The 12,645-nt window shown below is 35.5% G+C and overlaps 1 protein-coding gene and 1 pseudogene across 5 annotated transcripts; both read left to right on the top strand.

Moving 5' to 3' along the window:
• The first annotated feature begins 1,386 nt into the window (after nucleotides 1–1,386).
• LOC109013206 lies at nucleotides 1,387–6,059 on the top strand (annotated as a pseudogene).
• A 1,846-nt stretch (nucleotides 6,060–7,905) lies between these two features.
• On the top strand, nucleotides 7,906–11,619 carry LOC109018043 (GDSL esterase/lipase At4g10955-like). 5 transcript variants are annotated; one of them, XM_019000233.2, is made up of 4 exons: nucleotides 7,914–7,990; nucleotides 9,593–9,693; nucleotides 10,136–10,198; nucleotides 10,491–11,619. In XM_019000233.2, the coding sequence occupies exons 2-4, from the start codon at nucleotides 9,632–9,634 to the stop codon at nucleotides 11,473–11,475; spliced, it is 1,110 nt and encodes a 369-aa protein (XP_018855778.2). In that variant the 5' UTR covers nucleotides 7,914–7,990; nucleotides 9,593–9,631; the 3' UTR covers nucleotides 11,476–11,619. The 5 variants fall into 5 exon arrangements, with proteins under 5 accessions (XP_018855780.2, XP_035540689.1, XP_018855778.2 ...); XM_019000232.2 differs by having other exon boundaries at nucleotides 7,923–7,990; nucleotides 9,581–9,693; XM_035684795.1 differs by lacking the exon at nucleotides 7,914–7,990 and adding an exon at nucleotides 8,042–8,058 and having other exon boundaries at nucleotides 9,581–9,693.
• The last annotated feature ends 1,026 nt before the right edge of the window (nucleotides 11,620–12,645 follow it).

Here is a 12,645-nt window from a genome sequence, read left to right as displayed (position 1 = left end):
TATTTCTTAACAAGTCAAGTAACTAACAATTTGTTAACTTCCTTTTCATGGTTTAATTTCCAACTTAATTGGAATATATTCCAATGAAGAGGTCAGTCAAGTAACAACTTGCAATTTCTTTCTCATCTAGAAGTTGCGTACGAGTTTGATGGTTTAGTACCAATTTATAAGAAGAGTAAGACTATCTTCATTACTCATGAAATCTTCATCTTTATCTTCATCCTTGATGTCTTCATCTTCATCTGCTAATTGCAAACATCCAACAACATAGGTAATTTTTGTCACTCAATGCTTTGCCCGATTTGACTTCCTGTTGCTCCCTCGAGTTTTTATTTGTATGATTTTTTTTTTATCTATCTGATATATTTATATTTGGTATCGAATAAGTTATAAGTAATTCTGATTATTCTCCTATATGCTGTGCAATATTTTTGTTGTGAAATGGTTCTCTTCTTTCACAAATAGAATGCAATTCCCTTCTCTTGATAGTATTTTTGGGATCTATTTCTCAAGAATTTTTGTTTGAATTTTATAGTTGCTTAAGTAAATTTCTCAGGTACAACATACATATATATATCTTTCTCTTTATATATATAAATATAAAGAGCCTATCAAACAAAAATTTCTATTTTAACAGTTGTTTTTTGTTAAAAATTAACACCGTTCATTTGGCTGGCAGCCGCTGCATCATGCATGTACTTCAAGTCATTATTAAGGACATCGATATCTACGTGCGCTTGATTCTAGAATTTGATGTTTAAATATGCAGCTAGCTGCTTCCGCATATGCATGCGTGCATGCATTCACGTATATATCCAAAAAAACCCAAAATAAAAGGAGTGTATGAATTTGTACATACGTAGAGAATTTGTTGCTTCAGAATTGGGTAATCAGAATGAATGCCATCTAGATTGAGCAGATCTTTTTTCCCATTTAATAATTAGAACAAACGAAGAAGAGTGGATTGGCACGATGGGGGAGAGAGAGAGAGAGAGAGGGGTTCTGGCTTCTGCTGAGGGGAAAAGCACAAGCGGCTTACAGAGTAGTGGTGGTTTAGAGTTTCATCTAGTAGTACTGGAAGATGTGGTGCTGACAAGGGGATGGCCTCACGGTGGCTGAGCTGGGCTGAGCAGTAGCTATTTGGAGGAGGGTTACGGTGGTTCTCGACTCTGGGTTCTGTGGGTGTGGCTGTGGGTGACGACAATTTGAGGTGGCTTGCAGCTGCGCGGCTGGCCGTGAGGCTTGGGAGGTGTTGCCGTGGCTGAGGAGATCGGGAGGGATGAGAAATCTAGAGAGAGAGAGAGAGGGGCTCTGTTGAGCGGCAATATGATGTAGGCTTTTCCGTAAGATAGAGAGAGAAAGAGGTCAGGTTCTATACATAGCTTGCGAGTAGAGGATTGGACGGATAGAATTCACTATCCGTGTGTTTTCTCTGTATGAAACCGAACGGTGAATGCAGCCATAAGTTGTGTTTTCTCTGGTGGAGTGACAAGTTTGTACTAGAGCTCGACTTTGAGCCGTTCAATGCAAATTTTCCTCACCCCAGCCGGTCTTCATCCATTGGCAATGGTGTTCAGTTCCTCAACCGTCACCTTTCTTCAATTATGTTTCGTAACAAAGAGTCGTTGGAGCCATTACTTGATTTCCTCAGAGCATACAAATATAAAGGAAGTGTAAGTGTGCTAAGCAAGGGGCCTTCTCCAATGTTGATTTTATTTTCCAATAATTTCACTGTGCTATACCATAATTTTTACTTGGAAATGATCAAAACTTCAAATTTACTTTTAGTTGTTTTTCTTAAGGTGTCGTGGTGTAATATCCTTTCTTTGCATACTGTGGGTATAATCGTATTTGGTATTATTATGCTCTGGAGTGGGAATATCTTGAAAAAAATATTCAAAATCTTTCTTGGTATGGGAAATTTGAAGAGCTATACGATTTGATTGAGGATTATGTGCACGGGTTGATGTTAAGAGTGGAATATCTTGAAAAAAATCCTTAAAATCTTTCTTCGTATGGGAAATTTGAAGAGCTATACGTTTTGATTGAGGATTATGAGGATTATGTGCATGTGCAGGCGTTGATGTTAAATGATCGGATACAGAGCATACCACGACTTCATTGGCCAAAGCTGAGGAATATATTTCTAAGCTTCCGTCTGATACTCCCTATTCTGATTTTGAATATGCGTACGTTCTACATGATGTCAACTCTAAAACAATGTTTTTTGTTGGTAATTTTTTTCTGATTGGTAATATGTCAAGTCTCAATTCCATGATGTTTTCTGGTTTTACTTTTACACTTGCATGCAGATTACAAGGAATGGGTTTTGAAAGAGGTTGGGGTGATAAAGCAGAACAAGTATTGGAGATGATATATCTTCTCTTGGACATCCTTCAGGCCCCTGACCCATCTACATTAGAGACATTCCTTGGGAGAATACCCATGGTGTTTAACGTTGTCATTTTATCTCCACATGGTTACTTTGGGCAAGCCAATGTTCTCGGTTTACCGGACACTGGTGGCCAGGTATTCATTTTTTTTCCGAAATAAATCATTAAAATTGAGCTGCAAAATATACATGCCCCCCCCTTTTTTTCCATCTTTTGTCTAGCTCATTTGTTCATTTCTTCTCCTTCCCGTTTCATAGATTGGCGTAACACTCTGGTTAAATTCTGTCAATGTTTTTTTTTTAATGTAAAGGTTATGTACATATTGGACCAAGTTCGTGCACTGGAGAAAGAAATGCTTCTTAGAATACGTAAGCAGGGACTGGATATCACTCCTAGGATTCTTGTTGTAAGTGTTTTTGTGCTTAGCTTTGATCGGTAGACATTGTTTAGATAACCTTTCCTAATGTTCTTTTTAACATTGTACTTCTTCTACTGGTTATCCTAGGTGACCAGGTTAATACCTGATTCAAAAGGAACAACATGCAATCAGCGGCTGGAAAGAGTAAGTGGAACTGGACATGCACATATTTTGCGAGTTCCTTTTAGGTCAGAGAAAGGAGTTCTTCGTAAATGGATCTCAAGATTTGATGTGTGCCCTATCTGGAGACCTTTGCAGAGGTAAAAGTATTTTACCTGTAAAGTGAATTACCCTTCTTATGGAGTTTTCTTGTTTTAAATCTATGCTTAACAGCTATGGTTGTAACGTATATTTTAGATTCCTTTTGTGATCATATACATTTAAGTCCAAACTCCTTGTGAGAGAAAAAAAAAATGGTGTTTATAAACATCACAGAATTAGCTTCTTTAAATAAAAGCATTATTATTTTTTGAGAATCTGATTAACCTTCCATTAAAGCTTGACCATTGTTACTTCATTAAGTTTTATTGATAAGCTTTATTGATGTACCATTTACCACCCGCATCGCCACGTCCTTTATTATTCAATAGCACCCTGCCACTTGGGAGTCATTGTATCCAGGCTTACAGAAATTAAAAACAATTTTTACTAATATTATTATCATTTCTGGTTGTGTTTGATCAGGATGCAGCAAGTGAACTTGTTGCTGAGCTACAGGTCAATACCAGATTTTATTATATGAAACTACAGTGATGGAAACCTTGTTGCATCTTTACTAGCTTATAAAATGGGAGTCACACAGGTTAGAAATGATTTCTTGTATTATGATAATGCAAATGAGACATTCATGCTATTATCTGCTGAGAGGGCAATCTTATGGTAAAAAGCTTTGGTATCTGTAGTGCACAATTGCGCATGCGCTGGAGAAGACAAAATATCTAGATTCTGATATTTATTGGAAAAACTTCGAGGATAAGTACCATTCTCATGTCAGTTCACTGCCGATCTTATAGCCATGAACAATGCTGATTTTAGCATCACCAGTACATACCAGGAGATTGCAGGAACGTAAGTCTTTTTCCTTATAGTGTAGGTTCTGCAAGCTTTTGCATTGAACTTTTTATATTAAGAAAAAAACTACTTAATTTATTTTGTGCTTTATTCATGCTCGTGGCAAACTATGTTTATAATAATTAAGTTGCAGTATTACAATGCAACTTATAAATGTACTGTACAAATGAAATATGCTTATGCGTGGCCACCCACTTGTTTTATATATGGCCACACTTAATCATACCAAGTGTTTAAAAGAATTCTGATTTTGTCATCCCTGCTTAATAATTTGACATAGTTTGGAAAGACTGGCGATCTCTTTGAAAACACTATCAATTGATAATTATACAATGAGTGCATCATAGTTGCATACTACTGCTTTATGCGATGAATGCCTTGGAATTGGGTAGCAGTAAGCATGAGCAACAGCCGCTTAGTCAGTCTTGCACAAGGAACCAAGCAATTATTGTTTGGCTTCAAAATGGGATATCACTGCTTCAAAGGAATGCAGGGCTGAGATCATCTGGAATAGTTTCCAGATGATTGATTCCAGGGTTTGAGTACTTTTTATCTTTTTAGAGTCGATTGATTCGAGGTTATCTTTATCGCAATTAATTGTATGAATTGGCTAAAGTATGAATCATAATTATTATGAATTTCGATGAAAACATATCATTTATTTATATATTTTTTTAATAAAAATAGACGGAACTCTAATTTTATTAATTATTTTTTTTAATATATATATATATAAAAAAAAGAATTTGGGGTTACAAAAATCTCAAACCATTCCGATCGAGGATAACAACAAAAGCTAAATATGAAGATAAGCTGGTCTCCAAGTGAGTGAAAGGATTGTCAGTCCCACCTGCAGCATTGTAATTTTCAAAACTTTCCAAAGTAGAAACATGCTGTTTAGGTAAGATCTGTTTCGGATGAATGAGGAAATTGAGTTCCTTTAACCAATTCAACACTTTCCAAATAATGGAAGAAGAAAGCTTTAAGCCCCCATCATATCTAGCTGCATTGTGAGAGAGCCACAACTCCAATATAATAAGCGCTGGAACTCTATACATGCCAATAAGTTTAGTTTGTCAGAGTTAGGGAAGAGGGTCCTCCAAAAAACCAATCCTTCCTTCCAACCATGTGCCACATGGGCATGACACCAAAAGCTTTATAGAAGAAACTCCAAACTGAGATAGCTGCAGGACATTCATTAAAGACATGAGATGCTGAATCAATCCCAAATTATGAGCAGAACCTACATCTAAACGCCGATGGAATGCCACATTTTTTTAACATTTTCATCAAAGGCTACCCCATTATTCCATAGCTTCCAAAGAAAGACAGGAATTTCTTTTGGGAAGTGTATGATTCCAAATAAAATTTGGAAAAAAGGAAAGCTGGAAAATGGGGCCTGAGGAAGTCTTGAGCAGATTACACTCTCCTTTACAAACATATCAAAGTAAGTAAGTAATGGTCAGTTCCACCACATGCATCTTATCGGTCTTTGTTGTTCTTTGACGTAATTTTCTTGTTTCAACAAGTTGATACGTAGCTTCTTGAAATTCTACAATATTAACGACCGAGCAAACCTTTAGCAGCTGTTTCCACAGGATTAGCATCACCTAGATTTTAAAATACTGCTAGAGAATTCAAATGAACATGCCTAGTTTTAATCTTGTTGCAGGAAGAATACAGATCACCAGAGATCCGTCGTTGCCAGCTTAGTTCAAGGAGTATACTCCTTACAAAGGGACCGCGAGAGGATGAACCTTGGCAGGTATCGAGAAGATAATGCTGAACCTTGGTGGACTTCCTTCAATTTCCACGTAGATGAACCTCTCATTGATGAAAAGTGCATATTCGGTGCTATTTATAAATACAATGGCCAATACGCATCAGCTGATTCAGACGTCCCAGAATATGTTATTGCCTTCCGAGGCACACTCCTCACGCCAGAGACACGGATGGAGGACATCAAGTCAAACTTCAAATGCTTCCTTAACAAACTTGAAGAGAGCAGTCGCATTAAACTTGTCCTGAATTATGTTGAGCGTTTTGTTGAGGCGAATGGAGCTCGAAATGTATGGTTGGCTGGACATTCTTTGGGGTCAACTATAGCATTGCTTGTTGGAAAGAAGATGATTCACAAGATGGAATGGTTTCCTAAAGCTTAAAGCTTATCTTTTTAATCCTCCATTCCTATCTTTCCCCATAGAGCTGCTAGAGGACAAGAAAGTGAAGAAACGAATCCGCTGTGTACACCGTATGGTCAAGGCAGGCCTCATTTTCGTTGCTCCAGAACTTAGTAAGCCTCGAATGGAGGACCATTTTGCTTTGTTATCCAGCTGGACTCCTCACCTGTTTGTGAACCCAGCTGATATTTTTTGTGCAGCATATATTGCCTACTTCAAACGCAAAGTTGGAGCTGGAGAAACCATGACACTAGCAGAAAATAAAAGTATGAGGAATCTAGTCAGTCATGTTGTATTTGGGACAGATTTAAAAGATGCAATGCATCTCCTTCCTTCGGCACATCTAATTGTTAATGAGAGTCACCCAAACAAAAAAGCTGCTGAAAATTCTTCTTGTTCAGATTTTCTTGAGGCTCATACAATTTCCCAGTGGTGGCGTCCTGATGTTCGTTGCCAATCAACTCTGTATCAATATCGTTAGAGAGTGTTATCAATTGTTGACTGATTTTGTTACTGTTAGTTTGTCAGTTTGTTTGCGAAGAGCTGCTACAGCTCTAACACCTGTCTAAATAGATGTACTAATCGACTAAGTCGAGTGAATGATATCTTCTTCCATTTCTTTCTCCTTTGTTGGCAGTTTCTCCATTCTCTCTCCCAACTCCATTTTTGACAAAACCGACTAGGAAAAAGGTTTCCAAGAGAGGAAAGTGGTGGTGAAGTTCTTAATCAAACATGATCATCAATCAGTGCCGCCTGTATTGGCGAGTGTGTAAACAGACCCGAAATATTTCCTGACATGAGATTCAAAGTTAGTAAAATCAACGTATTTAAGAGGGACTGTGGTGGTGCCATTAAGATATCCGAAGAGACCATGACCACGGAAGAAATGAATAAGTTCAGCTTTCCAAACATGGTAATTGTTAAGGGAAAGTTTAGTGACATTAATAGTTGGTGGGGTGATAAGAGAGGGTACACCGGAGGAGGAGTGGTCTGACATAGTTGAGGAAAGAGAGAACATGGAAGGACGTAGGTTAGTTGGCTAAATTTGATACCATGTAGAAAAATGAGAGAGATTGTACTAAAGTGTATTTCCACTGCTTTGAACGTATACACATATGAGTTTATATGCATCACTGGTAAAAATAGAACAACTAACTCACTGCTATTGTTAGACTATTTATCAAGTATTCAAAATTTTTGAAAAAATCTACACAACCTCCCATCCTCCACACACCACACATTTTTTAATTTTTATTATTTTTTTCTTTCATCAAATTTTTAATATATGAATAATGAATAGAAAAATAAAATTATTTTAAAAATAATAAACTCAAAAAAAAAATTTTAAAAAAATATTAAAAAATATAAAGATTTAAAAAAAAAATGGTGTGTGGAGGTTGGGGAGGTTGTGTAGCATTTCTCATTCAAAATTCAAATACTTGATTTACACAAGATGACTATAACATTTAAAATTCAAATACTTGATTTACAGGATCACCATATCCTACTCCTACGTAATAGGGACCGTTTCAACTAGTCTTGAGTCAGTAGGCTTGGAGTCTAGTAATAGTTGGTCTTCAATACGCGTATCTTTATTTTATGATCGATGAATTTTATTTTTTAGCTGGTCAACAAATTTTAGTAAAAAATTGGTAATTAATATTTCTTAATAAGCTGTCAAGTAACTAACAATTTGTTAATTTCTTTTTCATGGCATAATTTCAAACTTAATTGGAGTATATTCCAATGACGAGGTCAGTCCAACTAACAACTTGCATCTCGGAGTTGCGTACGACGTACGTGTTTGATGGTTTTGTATCTATTTATAAGAAGAAGACTATTCATCATTACAAATGTTATCTTTATCTTTATCTTCATCTTCATCCTCTTCTTCTTCTTCTGCAAATTCCAAACATCCAATAACATAGGTAATTTTTGTCACTCAGTGCTTTGCTGCCCGACTTGACTAATTCCTGTTGCTCCCTCGAGTTTATTTGTATGATTTTTTTCGATCTTACTGATATATTTATACTTGGTATCGAGTAAGTTATAAGTAATTCTGATTATTCTCCTATATGCTGTGCATTTTTGTTGTGAAATGGTTCTCTTCTTTCACATATAATCTATAGAATGCAATTCCCTTCTCTTGATAGTATTTTTGGGATCTAGTTTCTCTAGAATTTTTGTTCGGATTTTATAACTGTTTAAATGAATTTCTCGGGTACCACAAATATGACTGTTTAAATGAACTTCTTATTAGACAATATTATATGCTCCATAATAATGTAAGACTCATTTTATGGATCTATCTCTTTCGTTCTAAGTCTTAGAGTTGAAACAAAAACTCTGCTTCATTTGTTTTCACAACTCTTCTTATCTCATGATCATATTATTACAATTTTTTTAAATTTTTACACAAAATAAAATAAACAATTTGATTTTTTCAAATTCTAAAACAAAATAAAATAAATAATTTGATTTTTTCAAATTTTAAAATAAAAATAATATTTAAAAAAATATTCTAATAATATTTTATTCAACTTTTAACTTTAATTTCAACTCATCTCATTTCTTATCATTAGTAAAAACAAACGAGACAGATCCTATTAGCGAAACACAAAAATGTTCACCTCTCAAAAAAGAGTTTTCTTGCTATATACCTTTTTAAGGAGTTTACTCAACTTCTGTTGTTGTATGCAGTACTGGTCCGGCTTGGAAAATATTTTTTCTTGAATTTCAGCTACACATTAATCGTCTATGAGGCTGTAACTAGGAAAATATTCACTGCCACCTCCTTCTATCTTGGTCATAAAAGAGTTTCATAAAAGAAAATTTTTAAATTGACGTAATTTTATATAATATGTCAAATTATAAAATTATTTTTACTGTAAAATAGATCTAACGTATCATATGAAATTACGTCAATTTGTAAGTTTATTTTTATAAAATCACTTCGTAACTATAACATTTCTCTAAAAGTTAAAAAAGAAAAAAGAAAAAAGAAAAGAAACAACTCGACAAACCCAAAAGAGGAAGAGGGTTTTAAGTAGCAGAGTTGCATATGCATAAGCAAATGAGTGCTACGCTATTTATTGAGCATCAATATAGATTTTTCCTTTGAGAAATAATAATCACAAGGTTGGATAGGATATTGATTTATATTAGAGTCTAGTGGTTTGTACTTGCTTAATTAATGCTTATATATTTTTATCCAGTTTGCCAATCATATTTATCAAACGGACGGTGCTAATATGCCGTCAAGTCAAGTGTGTGTGTGTGGTTGGCCACTTGGCCGTGTTCTCTAGTGTATTTATATTTTCTTTTTCTTTTCTTTTTTCAAATATTTTTAATTGTTTTTACAAAAATATTAATTCAATAACAATTATTTTCTTAACTATTAACATAAATTTTAAAAAATAAATATATAAACGATCAAATTAAAAGAACAAACTCAAACTATATAGTATCATTTTCCTTATTAAATTACGCTGAACATCCATCTTTTGATTCTCTGGCAGAATATTTCAGAGGATATCAGAAAGAGAGGAAGTTGAGGGACGTTGGGAACAATGGGCTTTAAGGAAGAAATTTTCCACGAGACAGGACCTAAACATCTCACAGCTATGGACTGGTAAGACCATATCCTCAAAGAAAACTGACAATTGAATTTGCCACTAAATTGCTCTTTTTTTTTCTTTTTTTTTTTTTCCTTTTCATTTTTAGTTTGAGTACTTTTTATCTTTTTAGAGTCGATTGATTCGAGGTTATCCTTATCGCAATGATTAATTGTATGAATTGGCTAAAGTGTGAGTCATAATTATTATGAAATTACGATGAAAACATATCGTTTATTTATATATTTTTTTAATAAATTGAATAGACAAAATTCTAATTTTATTGATTATTTTTTTCAATATAAAAAAAAAAGAATTTGGGATTACAAAAATCTCAAACCATTCCGATTGAGGATAACAAGAAAAGCTAAACATGAAGATAAGTTGGTCTCCAAGTGCTCCCCCACATCTAGGAGGGCCTGGATTAACTTTCTAAGCTCAATCAATATTGAATTTCAGCTTCCCAAAGGGAGGAGGAGACCGACATACAAGTGAAGGCTTGTCAGTCCCACCTGCAGCATTGTAATTTTCAAAACTTTCCAAAGTAGAAACATGCTGTTTAGGTACACTCTTTTACAAACATATCAAAGTAAGTAAGTAATGGTCAGTTCCACCACATGCATCTTATCAGTCTTTGTTGTTCTTTGACGTAATTTTCTTGTTTCAACAAGTTGATACGTAGCTTCTTGAAATTCTACAATATTAACGACCGAGCAAACCTTTAGCAGCTGTTTCCACAGGATTAGCATCACCTAGATTTTAAAATACTGTTGGAGAATTCAAATGAACATGCCTAGTTTTAATCTTGTTGCAGGAAAAATACAGATCACCAGAGATCCGTCGTTGCCAGCTTAGTTCAAGGGGTATACTCCTTAGAAAGGGACCGCCAGAGGAGGAACCTTGGTAGGTATCGAGAAGATAATGTTGAACCTTGGTGGACTTCCTTCAATTTCCACCTAGATGAACCTCTCATAGATCATGACAAGTGCATATTCGGTGCTATTTATAAATACAATGGCCAATATGCATCAGCTGATTCAGACGTCCCAGAATATGTTATTGCCTTCCGGGGCACACTCCTCACGCCAGAGACACGTAGGGAGGACATGAAGTCAAACTTCAAATGCTTCCTTAACAAACTTGAAGAGAGCAGTCGCTTTAAACTTGCCCTGAATTATGTTGAGCGTTTTGTTGAGGCGAAGGGAGCTCGAAATGTATGGTTGGCTGGACATTCTTTGGGGTCAGCTATAGCATTGCTTGTTGGAAAGAAGATGATTTACAAGATGGAATGGTTTCCTAAAGCTTATCTTTTTAATCCTCCAGTCCTATATTTCCCCATAGAGCTACTAGAGGATGAGAAAGTGAAGAAACGAATTCGCTCTGTACACCGTATGGTCAAGGCAGGCCTCATTTTCGTTGCTCCAGAACTTAGTAAGACTCGAATGGAGGACCATTTTGCTTTGTTATCCAGCTGGACTCCTCACCTGTTTGTGAACCCAGCTGATATTTTTTGTGCAGAATATATTGCCTACTTCGAACGTAAAGTTGGAGCCGGAGAAACCATGACCCTAGCAGAAAATAACAGTATGAGGAATCTAGTCAGTCATGTTGTATTTGGGACAGATTTAAAAGATGCAACGCATCTCCTTCCTTCGGCATATCTAATTGTTAATGAGAGTCACCTAAACAAAAAAGCTGCTGAAAGTTCTTCTTGTTCAGATTTTCTTGGGGCTCATACAATATCCCAGTGGTGGCGTCCTGATGTTCGTTGCCAATCAACTCTGTATCAATATCGTTAGAGAGTGTTATCAATTGTTGACTGATTTTGTTACTGTTAGTTTGTCAGTTTGTTTGCGAAGAGCTGCTACAGCTCTAACACCTGTCTAAATAGATGTACTAATCGACTAAGTCGAGTGAATGATATCTTCTTCCATTTCTTTCTCCTTTGTTGGCAGTTTCTCCATTCTCTCTCCCAACTCCATTTTTGACAAAACCAACTAGGAAAAAGGTTCCCAAGAGAGGAAAGTGGTGGTGAAGTTCTTAATCAAACATGATCATCAATCAGTGCCGCCTGTATTGGCGAGTGTGTAAACAGACCCGAAATATTTCCTGACGATGGAGTATGCCATATTGTGGTAAAAATCAGGACAACACACATATTCCACAACCTAAATATAGGAACAAGAGAGAATCTCGGCTGGGCTTAAATGCCCAGTCCTAATGCAATAATAAAGTGGCTTACAAGTTTATACTTTGCATTTGTTGTGTTGTTGCATAAAGCTGTTTTCTTTGATACTTTTCTGGGGAGAGTTTGAATGGTTGGCCGCGCCCTCGCTCTAAAAGATTACCACTATCGTAAGCGTGGAAATCACGACACTTTCGTAATAAGAAAAATAACCATTTCCTTGCTTATGAAAAGCTTAAGAGCTCTTTACACCTAAAGAAAAGCTTAACAGCTACTTGTGGCAACTAGACCCCTGTTTGATATCCGAAGGAATTTTATAATAAGTGACACCCTGTAAGACATTAGGTTTTAAAAACTTCAATCATGCCGCTCTAAACTTGTTTATTTCCCAGGTGTCTGTCTTCTTTTTTCAAGAAAGCCTATGCATCTGAATAATATTGGAGCCTGCATACGTGAGTGATCTCTCTGTGTCTCTCAAACTTCAGTCCATAGTCATGAATTTTATTTTCTGTTTTCTGCATTATTAAGATCATGATATAAGTATAAACAAAACTCTGAGATAATGATAGATTTCTCTCAGTAACTTCAAACATGCTAAACCTAGAGTACTATATATTCTTATTTGTTGTTATAAAAAAAAACTATAATATAATATACAACATGTCACATATACTAATGTAAAAATAATGTATTGGTATACACAACTTAGTTCATTGAGTTGTAAATGTGTTCTGTACATAGAATTTTTAAAAATTTAATAACAACTTTGGATGGTATGAAGCTT

The sequence above is a fragment of the Juglans regia genome, chromosome 13 (assembly GCF_001411555.2).
Source record: "Juglans regia cultivar Chandler chromosome 13, Walnut 2.0, whole genome shotgun sequence".
NCBI lineage: Eukaryota > Viridiplantae > Streptophyta > Magnoliopsida > Fagales > Juglandaceae > Juglans > Juglans regia.
The sequence above is the reverse complement of the archived record's forward strand: the minus strand, read 5'-3'. Positions and strand labels throughout refer to the sequence as shown.